The sequence below is a fragment of the Aethalodelphis obliquidens genome, unplaced genomic scaffold (assembly GCF_003676395.1).
Source record: "Aethalodelphis obliquidens isolate GAN/ISIS:26980383/991018 unplaced genomic scaffold, ASM367639v1 scaffold95, whole genome shotgun sequence".
Lineage (NCBI taxonomy): Eukaryota > Metazoa > Chordata > Mammalia > Artiodactyla > Delphinidae > Aethalodelphis > Aethalodelphis obliquidens.
This window is the reverse complement of record NW_020838039.1, coordinates 79753-97326: the sequence shown is the minus strand read 5'-3', so window position 1 is coordinate 97326 and position 17574 is coordinate 79753. Positions and strand designations below refer to the sequence as shown.

Here is a 17574-nt window from a genome sequence, read left to right as displayed (position 1 = left end):
ATTTTACAAATAGGACATGTTTTGAGCTAGCTGTTACTTAATTCTACAGATAATGATACTGACATCAGTCAGTTAATCTGAGAGTGATATGTTCCAATATTCTATAAATAAATATGAAGAGATTTATTTATCTACCTTTATTAAGTAAATATTAAAGAATAATTATAGCTCTAGTTCCTAGGGGTAGATACAGGAACCAAATCAGGTTTTATGTATGCAATTTGTAGCTAGTATGAAAAGCAATTAGAATATAAAGTCATATTTAGGAGTCTCTTTATTCTTTTATTTCTTTTAGGTAGATTCTGTGGGGACAAATTGCCTGAAGTTCTAACCTCTACAGACAGCAGAATGTGGATTGAGTTTCGTAGCAGCAGTAATTGGGTGGGAAAGGGCTTTGCAGCTATCTATGAAGGCAAGTCACATTGAGTTTAGAGATGGCTTCTTCTTAGACCTCTAAACAGAAATATCCTTTCTCTCAATTTCATTAGAATGATATTGTAACTGTATTTCAATTACAAAATTTTCTAAACCTGTATTATAATGTTCATTATGATGATTTTAATAAAAATACTTGGTAAATTTAAACTGCAGAAACAACCTGCTTTCTGGTACCAGTAATGTGGTAACATGTAAATGTACTCATCAGGGATGTGTGGGGAAAAAAAAACTCATTATAGAGATGTGTGGAAAACAACAGCAACAACAAACGGCAAAAGAGTTCTTAAACTTCGGTTGTTTTTTCATGACAACATTAAAATGTTATGAAGAAATGACCACTTATCTTTGTGCTGAGTTTGTATGTGTTTGATGGCTATACCGCGGAAATGCCTTGATAAAGGAAACTGCACAGAAAGTAATTGCGCACAGTTCTGGAGCTTGCTTTGTCTAAATGAGAGTGTCAGCATTCAAGAAGAATTTACTAGAGGCTTTGTTCTATATGTATCTAAAACAGTAAACTGGCATTGTGCTTCCTGGCTTTAAAAACCTTCTTGCCAGATCGTGGGTAGAGAAGACCCTTCTTGCTCCTGCCTCTGCCAGCACAGAAGTTTAGGTTATTTAGAAGACAGAAGATTTCTGCTTCTCTTAGACTTTTAAGAGGATGGAAGCATTTGTTTTAGAGATTAACTGTGTGGTTGTGAAGAGTATGGTTTGGATGGAGCCACAGATGTTGAGCACGAGGGCCGCTCACAGCCAGAGGCCCAGAGAGTTTTGTGGCGCTTCTCTCCTGATCAGCTCCTCCACTGAGGTAAAAGACCTAAAGAAGCAGTTCAGAGTGTCAGAGAAAACTCACATAGAATAAATTACAAAATCTCAAAAGGTTTTTAAAGTTTTTTTTTAAAATGCTTGTTTTTGTAAAAATGTGAATTAACAGTGATAAAAAATCATATATTCCTCTGCTGACTGTTATCTAATATTTATAGTTAAGTGGCTAGGTTTTTTTTTAACCAACTAAATATTTACAACCAGCCAACCTTGATTTTTATAACCTGGTTTTTATGTACTCAGCTCCAGGCACCAAACTAAAATGTTATCTTAGAAGCAAATGAAAATGAAATGGCATGTCTAGGTTTATTTATTTGTTTATTTTTGCTTTCCTCAGCTATCTGTGGAGGTGAGATACGTAAAAATGAAGGACAGATTCAGTCTCCTAATTACCCTGATGACTACAGGCCGATGAAAGAATGTGTATGGAAAATAGCAGTGTCAGAAGACTGCTATGTCGGGCTGACCTTTCAGGCCTTTGAGGTAAAGTCCTTCAGGCAGCCTTTGTGGGGCACATCCTCCATAAATGACAGTGCATTTAAGGGATCCTCATTAAAAAAGCAAAGAACTAGAGAATCAGCTTTTTCATCAACAAAGAAGCAAAGGATTGCCTATAAAATGCAACATCAAGAGCGAAAGAGGTTTTTTTTTTTTTCCTCTTTCCTCTTACTGCAGACATTTTCAAGAAGATTAAAGTGAGTTTACATTATCTGTGCTTTTTGAATTAGAATGTTTGAAGTACTGTCAATAGTTTCTTTTGACAAATGACCAGGCTTGTTTCACAAGAATGCTTGAAGAGTCCATTAAATAAAAAACTTTTATTTCTCTTCTAAACTAAGAGGTTAAAGGTAGATCATCTTTTTTGTTGTTGTTACAGTGTAAATCCATTTTTCACCTTTTTATCATTATGCAGAAAATTATTTATATAAAAAAACAGGGATTTAAATATTCTTAGGAGCTTTTGACTTCATCAAAAATATTTATTGGGGAAGAGATCAGCACCGACATTGCATTATTAGATGAGGGCAGAATAAACCAAAGGCCAGTCAGAATCCTGGAGCAAAGTCTGCATCTAAAACTACTGCACTAGCTAATGAGTCATTTTTGTGTAGTGGGGAGAACTGAGTGAGGAATTAGAAGCTAAGAGATATGGGAATTGTCAAGAACTCCTGAGCATGTTTAAATTACAGAATCAGGCTAGAAATTGAGAGCCCAAGGTGGAGTAGGAAGGAATGATGAGGTGCTGGCAGTAGGTCCAAGAAAGAGTTAGAGATCCAGATGCCATTACTGGAGATTATTTCTGTACTGAAATTAGAAGGCCTACTTACTGTCCAAGTGATCAGAAGGCCAGTGTAGAGAACCCCATTCATTGCCAGGATGTGCTTGCCACTGAGTGTGGTGACTGTGTGGTGTCCCAGTCCCCATAGCAGGAGCCCCAGGGGAATCCAGGTGTTACTCAAAAGTCCAGAGAAACTCATACCCCCACCTGTAAACTGTGTAACATATTTTTTGGTGTTGTCTCTACCCCTTTGCTTGTACCTTCTAATTTTCAAGACATATTTCTTTTTAATCATGAAAAAACTCTCTTTTATGCTGTGATCATGATGTTTATGCCCCTGACCCCTTTGCATTTTTGGAAACCTTGGTTCTGAGATTATCTGATTCACATTTATTTTTAAATTTTATTGGATTGCAAACATTATTCAAATAGAACACTTTATTGTAAAGAGTAAACTAAAATTGGGTAGGACTCACTTTTTAGACCAAAACAACTGGTTCATTGAAAAATTATCTAATGACCACATTACATGTGTTAATATTTTGTGCTATTGCAAAAATTAAGTGATGAACTACCTTTCAATATATAATTCAATGTTTTATAGAATTCTATTATAGTAGTGATGTCAGCAAATACATTCATTCCATGCATCTAAAAACTGAGATGCAGAAATTGCTGGCTTAGTTGGTTTGCAGTTTTTTTTTGGTTTTCTGGTTTTTTTTGTTTGTTTTGATATATCAATATAGTAAGAGTGATATTCTTCAAAAATAGGATAATGTAAGGACAAATAAGAAAGATTTACACCTCAGGCACTTAAAACCATGCCTGACACAGAGTAGTCATTTAATAAATACTTGTTGATTAAGTGAATGAATAAGTTATTGCTAAGCTTTGGAAATGAGGTAGAGTCATGTCACAGTTTGGCTGATAGTACATTTTATTTATTATCTCTAGTTTCCTGTCCTTTCTTCATTTTGCTTTATTTCCTTATGTTTTTCCTCCTTTATTCATATGCTGGACATATTTGAATGTCTAGTAGGCCTCTCATCTTTAACTGACTGACATCAAGCCTTTGATTGTCTTATTTTACCCACACTAACCCACTCACCTTCAGTCTTCCCTATTTCAGTATTTAGTGTTTCAGTATGTCACTATTTACTCAAGTAATATCCCTAATTCCATTTTTTGTCTTAAACCCCAAGGCCAATTAATAAGCATATTCCATTTGCTTTGTCTTCAAAATATACCACATACATGACCACTTTATACCTACTTTCTGGCCACCACTGTTGTAATCACTGCCTCTTGCTTTGGAACTTTGATGAACTCTTCACATCTCTACCCTTGCCCTACATATCCTGATATCCACACAACAGCTGGGATGATACTTTCACAATGTAAGTTATATCAAACACTCCTCTGCTTAAAGTTTTATCAAACACTACTCCCCATGTGTCTCATGGAGAAAATCTTTGTGTTAGACTTTCAGGCGTGCATTATAATGCTGTTGGCCATGAGTTCACTGTTAATGAATTTGAATATCTGTGAAGGTACCTTTAAACAGAAACACACATAAAGCAAGGTTAAGTATTGATTTGATGACAAAAATTTTGTGACCAGAAGCTCTCAGGAACCTAACCTTGTATTTCTCCAGGAGGCATGAATCAGTATTCACTAACTCAGTGTTTTCAGTGACTTTGTTGAACTCAACTACTGCTAATACTGAGAATCAACTGTATATATTTTTAATTTGGTCTAGTGGTCATTAGGTGGTTTGTTTCAGTTACTCAGTTATCTGTTTATATCAATTTGTTTTTGTTTACATAACATTTTCAATATACAGCTTATGCATTTTATATTTAAAATGTATAATTTTAAAAATATCTTCACTATTTCTCAGTGTTTTGTGTCTTTCTCTGACAAAACTGTTTTTATTCACTGATATCAGTCTTTGACTTTTTCAAACACTTTCTATTTTTGTAACTCTTTTATTCCCTATGTCACTCTCTCCCTTTTCAGATAAAAGGGCCCTTAAGATAAGCTAGTTCTGTTGAAATCTACTATAAAGAACTTACTGGCTGTTCATTATTTATGCCTTTCTGTGAATTTATGTCATGAATATTCACCTCTCCTAATGCTACTTAGATTTTAATGTAAGTACAGAAAGAAATCTGAACAAGTGCTTTTGCTAATGAGGGTAATAGAGTCCTAATACTTCTGTAATCATCACCTTTGGGAAGATTTTTCTTCTCTAGTAGTTACTGGTATGTTGACTCTTAAGACCAATACTGAAGTGAGTTTGTACGTGAATGTAGATAATGTCTAAAATCATTTTGAAGAACTCGTCTTCTCTTCAGCAGTGGTGTTATTTGTAAAAAAGCCTCTATACTACTATTTCACTTGAGAACTTTCAGTATGCAGAAATACATAAGAGAAAAAGTTGGGGAGACTTTAATAGTACAACTTCAAACAAATGTCAGTAAAGCAGGAAATAAGTGAAATAAACCCAGAGCTTAGTTATGTTTAGTTAAAATCCCTACGTACATTTATTTAAGTGAGATTACATTTGAGGTACTTATAAATATTTCTACACACTGTGATTTGGTTATACTTTCCTTTTGAAAACCATAGTATATAATAGTCTTTCCCATAATTACTAGCAACATTCTAAACTACATACAAAAGTTTTTTATCTTGGTACAGTTGACCCTTGAACAACACAGGTTTGAACTGCAGGGGTCCACTTATATGTAGACTTTTTAAAATAAACATAGTACCTGTTATTTTCATTTTACAGATCTTTAAGTGTGGGGGAAAGTTTGTGTTTGATTAGAGATCACAATATATGGAATCAGAAGAATTAGGGTTTAAGTGGTGAACCTCTGCAAACTATTTCAGCCTCCTTCCCTTGGGTGAGTCATTTATCAGTTCCTTTGTTTTTGAGGCAGAGATAGCAGTTGGCGGTTTTTCAACTGTTCTTGGTTGGCATCCCTAACTCCTACGTTATTCAAGGGTCAGCTGTACTTTGTGAATTACCTGATTAAGAGTAATCCTTTAATTCCTTTAAATATTTTATATTAGTTTGAGTTAAGTAGACTAGTCTTTGTGAATGAACTAGGAAGCCAAGACAAGATCTTAATTAGTTAACATTTTAATGCTTGCCCTGCACTATTTTTGGATATTTGGCTAAGAATATATATTGATTAATGACTGTATAAGAGAATATGACTATATAAGAGCTACTCTGTAAAGTAGCTCTTCAGAATTATAGTTTAGGCTATCATTCTGCTCTGAAAGATTAGATTAAATAAACTTGCCCAAGGTCACACAGTTCTTAATTGGTAGACTGTGAGTGATACCAATTCCATGGCCTGGCACTCTTACACCCAGATCTTGGTAGCAGAATGAGGCATCTAATTCTCTCATGGCAATAAATTCTTTCCCATCATAACTATTGTCATTTGTACATTTGAGTTGTTTAATCAATAAATGCCTGTCAGTCAGGGACATGTCTGTTTATTCATCACTGTTTATATACTATCAAGTATATATTTATTATCTGGTCATCACAGGTTTTCAGTAAATATTTATTAAATTTATGAGTTAAAAACAATTGTGTCATGAAGGGAAAAAAAATCAAATGGCAGCATTGAGAAAACTGAATCATATAAAAGTAGACCTAACCCAGCCTTATGGTTTTGATTTTCACATGGTTGAGCATTTTGATTTTTCTCCTCCATTTTTGAGCTCTAATTGTATACATATCAATATTCATTAAGTATTAAATAGTAAAAATAAAACTAATACTAATTAATAAAATATTAAATATGACAGTGATACATTTTAAAATAATCTATTAAACTTTTTTCCTTTTTATTTAAAATTCTTTTTGTCATAGCATTTATTACTTAAATTTACTGTATTTTTCTCATTATTAAAATTAATTTATTTTTAATAATAAATGCTAATCTTGATTGTTTTTGTTAGTCATACTTTTCTTTAACATTTTACCCCAAAGCAAAAAATAATGACTTAGCATTGTTCCAAATGTATAGAACTTTAAGTTATATTATCTATAAAAGTTAAATCATTTATGGAGTTGATAGTATGAATTATAGTTTGAAATTACATTCTAACACTCATAGAAGACTTTTTTTTATTACTATTTTATTACTATTACCATCTTAACTATTTTTTAAGTGTATGACACAGTAGTGTTAAGTACATTCACATTGTTGTGTAACCAACCTCCAGAACACTTTTCATCCTGCAAAACTGAAACTCTTTACCCAGTAAGCAACAACTTCCCATTTCCCCGTCCCCCCAGCCCCTGGCAATCACTCTTCTGCTTTATGTCTCTGAATTTGACTATTCTGGGTACCTCATGAAAATGAAATCATACAATATTTGATTTTTTGTGTCACTTTTTAAAAATTTCACTTAGTGTAATATCCTCAAGGTTCATCCATGTTATAGCACTTGAAAGGATTTCCTTCCTTTTTATGGCTAATATCCCATTTTATGTATAGACCACATTTTGCTTATCCATTCATCCACTGATGGACATTTGGATTGCTTCCACCCCTTGGCTATTATGGATAATGCTGATATGAACATGGATGTACAAGTATGTCTCCAAGACCCTGCTTTCAATTTTCCAAATATAATACCCGGAAGTGGAATTGCTGAATCATATGGTAATTTTATTTTCAATTTTTCAGGGAGTACGGGAGAGTTTTACTGAAACTATTACCTAGAAACTTTGGAGTTTTCAGAGGTTTTTACAAATAAGTAGGTATTGCAGTAGATGTTTTTGCAATGTTATATTTATTTGGAAATTTGATTGTAAAATGAAAGCAAAGTGTGTGAATGGCCCCTGAGCCTGGGTATGGTATCTTGCTCCAGGGCTGGCATTCCTTCAGTCTTAGAGCTCCCCCACATGCACTGACCACAAAGCTCTGCACTGGTTGGCAGTGTTAGAATGAGAGGCTGATTACTTTAGGTTACTTTTAATTGATTTTAGTTCTTGCTAAATAAAGTAACTCAGCTTTTTGATGCTTCCTCTCTAACCTGCCAGTAAAGACATGGACCCCCCACACTTAGTAATGAAATGTAATATTAATCCCTTCTGGCTAAGCTTTGTACTTATTCTTCTTTCTTTGTGTACTTGGATTTACTTCCAATATCATTTATATATCAGTTTTCTAAAGCAATCTTCAGAGCTTAATGTCACTTTCACTGTTTTCTTTATATACATATTAGGTCTGTTTACATTATGATAAACTTGCCACATTCCTATATGGTTTGTGTTCTGATTACCTTAAAGTCTGTAATAAATCAGCATTATCATTACCAAACATATTTATTACATGTCCACGCTTTAAATCAAGAAGAGACTGTTTTTCCTTTTCTTTTTTTTATGAATTACTGACTTTGGTGTTCTTTTTCTCATGGTACCTAAGGTTACTGGCATAACATCAATGAACTTATCCACTTTTTAGCTTCAACCATATTTATTTTTTCAACTATATTTATACTAATTGATAAAGTAATCGATACTGCTGGAGAAAATGTTACACAAATAACATAAAATAACTCAAACTCTCATTTGTGCTCACCATCATTACTGTTATGTGGATGTAGTTGAAGAGGTATAATTATAATTAACACCAATAGAGAAGATTTATTGTGCTGGTATTGCAATTAGGATTAAAATAATTAAACTGGAAAAACATGTAAACAAAGATTATGGAGGTCATTGATATGATATGTAGGTCAACAACCATGGCATTTACTGTGTGAGACTACAGTGTATATTTCTATTGTTTTATCCCTAATACCAGGTGCATAATACTTAATATATAAGTAATATGTAATTCATAAATAGGTACTGGTGAAATAATCCTAAAATTGGTCATTTTTATTCATTTTACCCATGAGATATTTACACTTTGTGTATCATATAAAATATTTAAAGCTCTAATTTTTACAACGTAACCAGTGAATATACTATAAATTAAAATTTAAAGAGTATTGTTTAACTGTTAAAGGAACAGAGTGAGTTTTATATACAGGGAAATACCCACTATCCTATATCCTTTTTTTTTTTTTTTTTTTGTGGTACGCGGCCTCTCACTGTTGTGGCTTCTCCCGTTGCGGAGCACAGGCTCCGGACGCGCAGGCTCAGCGGCCATGGCTCACAGGCCTAGCTGCTCTGCGGCATGTGGGATCTTCCCAGACCGGGGCACAAACCTGTGTCCCCTGCATTGGCAGGCGGACTCTCAACCACTGCGCCACCAGGGAAGCCCCTATATCCTTTTAATTACTGATCATATGTAATTTTTTTCAACAGTGTCTCTCGTTTTCTTCGTACTGTAATTTTCAAAAGCAGTAATTTCTTCATAAATAGTAATTAAAAACCCATTTTAATTAACCTTCTTATTTTTTACTCTGGTATGGCTGTTGATATGAAGCAACGTGATTTTTTTTCTATTAATTAACTTTCCATGGCAAGCAGCTACTTTCTTCATTGTGTGTTCTCACTCCCTTTCCTCTTCTAACTTAGCCTTTTCCCCCTTTCCAAAATAATTCATGAGTTGCAAGCATTTCATTCTGTGCTGCTCAAGCAGGTGAAGATAGATAGGTTGACTTGCTGAGACCTTCGGTTATTTTTCCTACAGTTTTGTTGTTTGTTCAGTTTTGCTTACCCTTTTATCAAGTTGTACACCCTGAGAGTTTTAGATGTTATTTTATATGTCCCCTTAACCAATGAATAGACTTTGGCCATCTGGAAATGTTCTCATATTTATAGAGAACTCTGATTTTGAAGGGACTGTATTAAAGACTGAGAGAAGAAGGTGTGTTATAGCTGGTCAGATTGGCCTTGTCACCCCAGTGACTAATTTTGTTCCTAGTGAGACTGCTAGCTCTCCCTCACCTCTCTATTTAACAGCTACTGTCTCAAAAGTATGCTTTAAATAATGAGATATTTTTAATGTTAAATATTTTCCAATTCTTTCCCATAATTCCACACACGAAGAGAATACATTTTTAGGGAAAAATCTGGATTTATGAGTCACAATGAGCTCCTACTGATAGTAAAATTGCAACCTTCAATCCCACCACCCCCACTGCTCATACTTCCTATCTTGTTTCACTTTGTATTCTTCCATAGAATGTATTATTTTCTAATATTTTATGATTATTATTTACCTTGTTTATTGTTCCTTTGCTCTCTACCCACCAGTATAAGCTCCAGCAGGGCGAGGCTCTGTTATTTTGATGAATGATGCATACTAAGCAGTGAGAAGAGTGCACAGAACAGAACCAGCACTGAATATTTATTGAAGAAATAAATGAATCCTGATTTGTGATTGGGAAAAGGGCAGCAGCAAATGCAGTACTTAGTTCTAACCAAATCTGCTTCAAAATCTATTTTTTTCTGTTTGTCCTTATGCTGCCTAATTTGAAGACTATCATTGTTAATGTATTGACAAATCAGGAAATGACTTCCTCAACCAACTATACCAGAAGTTTCATGCATACAGGTTGTAGTTCATAGAATGAATGTGTTCCCTGACATTCATTCTGTAATAGGAGAATTCCATAAATTAGTGAATTGTATGTTGAATGTTGGTTGACAACATGTGATACTTTTCATGGTTTATAATTATAGATGTCAGTGCTTTCCGGCTTCAAATACCTAATAAGTAGTTGACTCTATTAAGACTTCAGAGTTAGGGCCCATTTTCTATGAAAAAAACAAAAGCAAGAATTTATTTAGAAATTGTCTTACAATTTATAAAACAATTTGTAAATTTTGTTTTGTTTTTTGTAGAAGTTTAGAGCTAAAACAAAGGTCTACGAACATTCACTTCTTCATAAAGCCAATAGTCTGAGCTAGTATTTGCATTTAGTTGTTTAGGAAAGAGATTGAGTACATCCAGGGTGCACAGGTCAAGAATAATGTGTTAAGGTAAAAGTCTCATCTAAACATGCCTGTTACCCTGAGAGGGGCAGCCAGTGCTAGTTCTACAATGGAGTAGTCTTCCCACACAAAGCTATGCTAACTATGGATAAAGGATTTCATAGACTAGGAAGAAATGTAATCCCCATGTTATCAGATTTTGCTTCAAAAAGATATGTATAACCTAAAATAGTGCAACATTCGTCAATAATATGAATTCAGCCACTCTATTGAAAAAATAATGATTTTTTGATCAACTATGAGCAATTTTTATAACTATGTTTCAGAACAAATTATGCATTGTTTATAGCATATCTAGCCCAGATTTCTAATGATAATTATTAGTCTGGATTCTCTTAAATTCTATTTTCCAAAGAATTACTACTTGTATTTTTATTTTATTTTAAAAGGCAGTTAACTTCTATTGATCCTAGTGCATGTAGATGCACTTTTTCATAGATTTTATTCCTCTGTCTCTCTACCAGAATAATACATCCTTTATTCATGGACAGTGTAGATATTACCATACACACTCAACAGAAATGCTCTCTTTTGATATAAGTAATATGGCCATGGTAGTACTATGGCACTGAGAATACATGATACTTTTTTATAGAAATTGTTTTGTCTATTAATGAGATAGATCACATATTTTTACTATTACAGATTGAGAGACATGACAACTGTGCCTATGACTACCTAGAAGTTCGAGATGGAACCAGTGAAAATAGTCCTTTAATAGGGCGTTTTTGTGGTTATGATAAACCTGAAGATATCAGATCTACCTCCAATACCTTGTGGATGAAGTTTGTTTCTGATGGAACTGTGAACAAAGCAGGGTTCGCTGCCAATTTTTTTAAAGGTAACTTGAAATCATTTAAAGTGGAAGATTTTCTCTGTCAAGGATAAATGTGGTATTTATCTTTGAGTTAGGGGAGAAATAAAGTAATATTGAAGATTGACGTATGCACTATTCATAAAGATATTTTGATGGTTTTTGATGGAATAGTTTACTGGTTATAAAACTGGAATTTGGAGATTTGTAGCACAGGGTAGGAACTCCATTAGGATATTCTACCACCTGTTTTTTAGGAAATAGTCAAAATCCAGAAATATACAGACAAGAGGAAAATATTTGCAATGTAATCAACAAAGGGTTCATAACCAGAAGGGGATTACTGATATATAGTTTATCAATTTATTTCCAGGTGGCAGCATCTAAACCATCCCTTAGAGAATAGAATTCTGTCACATTAGAAATAATGTATGGCCTCCTTAGTAGAACATTCTGATCCCTAAAATGTCTTTTTGACATTATTGCTGATCAGCTTTAATTTTGAATTGTATAAGCAAATTTTAGTTTATTTTCATGTCCCATGTTTGGTGTGTATTCCTCAGGTAAAAAGAAAGCTATTTTAGTGCAAATAATAACATCAGATTTGTATTTTGAAAATTCATAGGCACTTAGGTTAAGTGTGTTATTATAGAATAAAATTCTTTTATGTGAAGAGAAAATAAATTTTCTCTATAATAATTTTTAAAGAATAAGTGATGGATTCAGTAGTGTATGTCAAAATTTAGTGTGAATAATATCTAGATATTTTCATTATTCAAAGAGCAATAATATAATTGATTTTTCCTGAGCATTACTTAGATGCTCACCATTTGAACTGAAAGGCAAAGAACCTTGGCACTTCTACTATATGTATTCCAAGTATTCATTAAATTGTTCATTTACATGGTTTAAATCTTCTCTATGTTATATTTTACAGTAGAAGAAACATATTATAAGAGTCTCTCTCGTGATGTTTGTGTATTTGCTTAACAAAATGCCTAGTCTTTGGATGATGCATAATTTCTCCAGAGAATATTGTTTGCTGTTTTCCTAACTCACAGTAGGTTATTCCTAAAGAGTGAGATTATGGAGTACCTTGTAATATGTGTTTTTTAAACAGTATATATTTTTCATATGTCTATTTCATATATATTTTCATGTTACCATATACAATTAAAATAGTTTCTGTTTACAAAAATCTGGAATTATTGTATTTTCTGGATCAACATATCTATATAAAAAACAGTGAATGTTTTCAATTTAAAGAGGTCTATTAAGTTTCATAGTTTTCCTTCTTTTTAATTTTTAGTCACCATATTTTATTTCTTAATAATGATATTACTTTAAAAGCATTTCTTCAGGCTACCTAGCAAACTATACAATGAAATGAACAGGTGAATCCATGTTTTTTCAGTAAGTTTTTCTATTCCATTCTGAAAAATCTCTAGGTTTTAATAATCCTCTTTAACTTTAAAGTCAGAAAAAAACATACTGTGTCTGAGATGAGGTGATCTTCAGTTGGACCAGTCCTTCTGGTTCTTACACAATTCTTAGATTGCAGTGACATGGGTTCTTCTATGTCATCAGTCAAGGCCTTGCAAATTGTTCCTGTTCCTTCGTTGAAGAAATCAATTGTCTAATTGTCGCCATTTTTATAGAGGAAGACGAGTGTGCCAAGCCTGACCGTGGAGGCTGTGAGCAGCGTTGTCTGAACACACTGGGCAGTTACCAGTGCTCCTGCGAGCCTGGCTATGAGCTGGGACCTGACAAAAGGACCTGCGAAGGTGGGACCAGATTTGCACGTGGGGTTCCCTGCCTGAAACCCCTACCCATTTCCTTCTATCATGTAGTCTCATTCTCCTTCTCTTTTTATGCCTCCCTCTTATACTAGAATAAAATAGACACAGTTATGAAGAAAATACAGTATCTTTAAAACACAGGACATTGTATTCCAGATAATAATGAAGTTATGTGGCTGTTATTTCCACATGACTACTAAAAATAAATACACTTTAGAAACTTACCAAATATGATAAACCTGAGATTACAGGTAGTTTAAAAAATATGTTTATAAATATAGTAATATTTATATTAGTTAACATACATATCCACATATACATACATATGCCTATATATTCAAAGGCAATTCAAGAGACCAGTTACTTTAGCTAACTCTTGACTCCCTAGGAATTAATTAGGAACTGTGTACAATATGTTCATTTCACTTAACTTGCTTTTGAAACCCTAACTTTCCTAATTTCACTATCAATAAAAAAGAGAGGTAACATAAATAGTACCTCTTTTAAATAGATCATCCAAAAGAGAAAGAAAACCAGTTGCTAAATGGAGTTTTTGCAATAACAAATATGCTCTATTTACTATAGTTTACCTTGCCTTCTAGCTCAAGTAACTCCTTCCTTGTCTTGGAAAAAAAAAAAAGAGTTTGGGGAAATAAACAATTGATTTTGGTCTTAATACATCATGCTGTATTGTACTTTACCTATACCTTTTTATTAATTCTCACAACAATCGTGTGGTGTAGGTATTATTATACACACTTAAAATATAAGAAATCTGACCCCCAGGTTTCTTTATATTGCTCGCCCAACTTTGAAGCGATCTAAAGTGTAAAGCCATCATTTTCTTCGCTCCATATCTACAAAATAACATTTTATAAATTGGATTAGATGATTAAAATAGTTGTACTAAAGATTAAGGAATAGAGACTGCAGCTTTCTAGATTTCGAAAAATCCAGAAGATGGTTGAAATTTAATACTGAGATGTTGGATTATCAATGGAAAGGTGCTAAGAAGGGGGTAGATTTATTAGGGGAAACCTTTCCCTTTTCTTTCTTTTTAGCGGCTTGCGGAGGACTTCTTACAAAACTGAATGGCACCATAACCACTCCAGGCTGGCCCAAGGAGTACCCTCCCAACAAACACTGCGTGTGGCAAGTGGTGGCACCAACACAGTACAGAATTTCTATGAAGTTTGAGTTTTTTGAATTGGAGGGCAATGAAGTAAGTGAATAATAAATATATTTTTTTATAAAGTGTTTTAGGAATCCCTAAAGACAATCTGGTAAACTAAAAAAAAAAGAGAGAGAGAGAGAAGAAGAAAGAAAGAAAGGAAGGAAGAAGGAAGGGAGGGAGGAAGGAAGGAAGGAAAAAAGGAAGGGAGGAAGGAAAATTGCAGTAGTACAATAGTATAAATGCTGTAGTCTTTCTTTGCTCTATTTCTCATTTCTGCAACTGCTTATAATTCCTGCTGGCATTGGATGATATTTTAGACTGTCTCTGGGAGATTGAAAATTACCCCCCAGCATTTTGCTGATTTACTAAAGTACTACGAAAATATTAGGGTAATGTCACATAGATTTTTCTAGAAAAAATAAACCAAAATTCACTTGTTGAGTCATAACGAAAATACCTTTTTGGGAAAACCTGGTATATTTCACTTGTGGAAATGGGTATATTTTCATTATATAAGTAGTTTTTCATTATGAGTATGCTTATGGTTCACAGATAAAGTGAGAAAGATAGAGAAGAAGAAAGAAATAATTTTTAACCTCAATAAAACATGTATTTAGTTGACACTATCTTCCCTTTGACTTTATAGCTTACCATAGTAAACGTCCAGTTTTCTGTCTGGTGATCACTTTTAAACAAATGAAATCATTTATTTGAGAATTCCTATGTGCTGGTACATACACACCAAATTCAAATGGAATGTCAGGCCTAGAGATGACAACTTTTAGAACTGTGTCTTGTGTGATCGGTCAACATTAAGTCCAGAGAAAATGTAATAAACGTTTGTTCTATTTCAGCTTTTCTACTTTCTTTTCTTTTCTCTAACTCCCACATCCTTACTCCCAACAACTTTTTTTTCCTGTGTTTATTTTAAAATGAATGAGATCCAAAAGTGTGATAAAATTCACTCAAAAATTATTTTGTCTTTGATGTATATCTGTTGAACACTCACAGAGAACTGAGAGAACAGAAATATAATGTATCTGTGCTCCTGGACAATAATTGTTGGTAATATTTGTGGGTTTTATACCGTAATTTTGTCTTTGTGTATGTATCTTTGCTTCTTCTTTTTTCCCCTCCCACTTATCCTTCTTTCTTTTAATCATTTTTTAAAAATTCTATTTGTAGTAGTCAAGGCATTTCTATGGTTTTGAGTTAAAAAGAAGTGCAGACTTTTGTGTTGCTTAAAGAAAATTAAAATATGAAGTGTAATGCACTGATATTTCAGAGAATTGTACAATTTTAGAGCTCATTTTGAGATCTTCTTTACATCATGTAAGCTTTATGATGGGAAAGACTGCAATTTATATTTCTTACATAATTTATCCACATAAAACATCATTTTTCTTTAATAATTATCTTAAATTTGGGGAAATATTAAAATTAAGAATGTATTTTTATAGTAATCTTAGAACAGCTTTCATATGAGCAACACATTTTGAAAATGGGAATCTCCCTGCCAGTTCTTCAATGTAATGTGAGCTTAGTATTGAATGGCTTCTACTTTCTCAGTTTACCTAAAGCTGTTGGTTGTGGCAGAATGGCATTTTGATTCACTAATTGATAGATGTTCCTAAGAAGGATAAACGTTTATGTTTACGAGGAAGAAGGGTAGATGGTTTAAAATAAATGGGGCATTGTGCTTGAAAGCATTTTTCTCATGGTAGCAGTCTTTATTCATGGAAGGAGCCTTTACAAACTCTGTAACATATCCTGGAATTCTTAAACTTATGATGAGGTTACTGTGTGGAATCCTATTAATAAAATTCTGTGCATTTTCATAGTTTAAAGTCTTGAATATTTAAAATAAAATCATGAGCAAAATCTTGACTTATAGAATACTGGGTTAAGTTATAACTTCATTGTTTTATTCATTTTACTGATATCTAAAAGGAAAATCAATATCAAACAACTTTAGCTTCGGTAACATTATCCCATCTTGTGTCAGAGCCCTCTCTAAATAAAAGTTGCAGTTGTAACAAAGTAGATAGAAAACTTATTTCATTTTTCCTAGCAACATTTTGCTTATTTATCACCTAATTAATATCACAAGAGCCAGTAATTTGAGTTGACATATTGCAAAGTACGCATCATGCCCAGAGTTCAATCATATGCTTTGTTAAACAATTATTCATCGCAGTTTTCCTTAAGTCTGTATTTTTTGGAAAATATGTATGCTGTAAATACATATATACAAGCATACATTTGTATATACATCTCTTGGGGCTATTCGGAGCAAAATTCTCTCATCTGTCTATCATGCCTTCTGCTTCATATTTGGACACTTTTCTTGATTTTTGGACCTGTTAAGTCCAGTTTGACTACCACAGGAGTAAAGAGGGAAAAACACAGTAAATTAAAAAAAAGTAAATGTCAATCATCTGATGCTCTCAAATCTGGTAATTACAGTAACCATGTTTATTTCTAGGTTTGCAAATACGATTATGTGGAGATTTGGAGTGGTCTTTCTTCTGAGTCTAAATTGCATGGCAAATTTTGTGGTGCTGAAGTGCCTGAAGTGATCACATCTCAGTTCAACAATATGAGAATTGAATTCAAATCTGACAATACTGTATCCAAGAAGGGTTTCAAAGCACATTTCTTCTCAGGTATCAGTATTCTCATGCTACATGTGTATATTACAGATTTTAAAGGTGGATTGGCTTAAATTGTATGCTATCCATTCTTCCCAGTTTTCTGTAAATGAACTTGGAGATACATAGAATGCATGAACATTTATCCTAGTTTAATACTTTTTTAAAATTGGGATATTAACAAGAATGGCCCTGATGAAATGCACCTCTCAAACACTTAGATCTTACATAAATTCTAATCAAATATTTCAAAGGCTAGTAAAAATAACACAAAATTATTATGGTAATATTTTCACACAGTGACTTTATAAGTAGATAGCGATAATGATACCAGACTTCCAAAAAGTGGCAGACTTTTTCAAAATTATCTTTGTCTTTGGAATATGTGGTCTCATTTTAGCAACATATTTTTTATTCTTACTGCTTAGCAACATGTTTATTATTCCTCTTCTTACTATTATATATTCATTCTTTTTATTAAGCAGATGTTAAAAATCATACTTTACCTCATCATTATAGAAATGATTGCAGTAAGAGACCTAGAAATATGGAAATTATAATTTTAATAAAAATAATATATTATTGGATACATTTAGCAGTTGACATG

At 33.1% G+C, this 17574-nt stretch overlaps 1 protein-coding gene across 1 annotated transcript in view; it reads left to right on the top strand.

The window, feature by feature from the left end:
• The window catches only part of TLL1 (tolloid like 1), a 130775-nt gene that overhangs the window by 65772 nt on the left and 47429 nt on the right, over window positions 1–17574 (top strand). The window contains exons 7-12 of the mRNA XM_027095866.1: window positions 296–412; window positions 1601–1746; window positions 11175–11370; window positions 13002–13127; window positions 14204–14364; window positions 16802–16982. Of these exons, the coding sequence (XP_026951667.1) occupies window positions 296–412; window positions 1601–1746; window positions 11175–11370; window positions 13002–13127; window positions 14204–14364; window positions 16802–16982 (927 nt within the window). The remainder of the gene's footprint in view (window positions 1–295; window positions 413–1600; window positions 1747–11174; window positions 11371–13001; window positions 13128–14203; window positions 14365–16801; window positions 16983–17574) is intronic.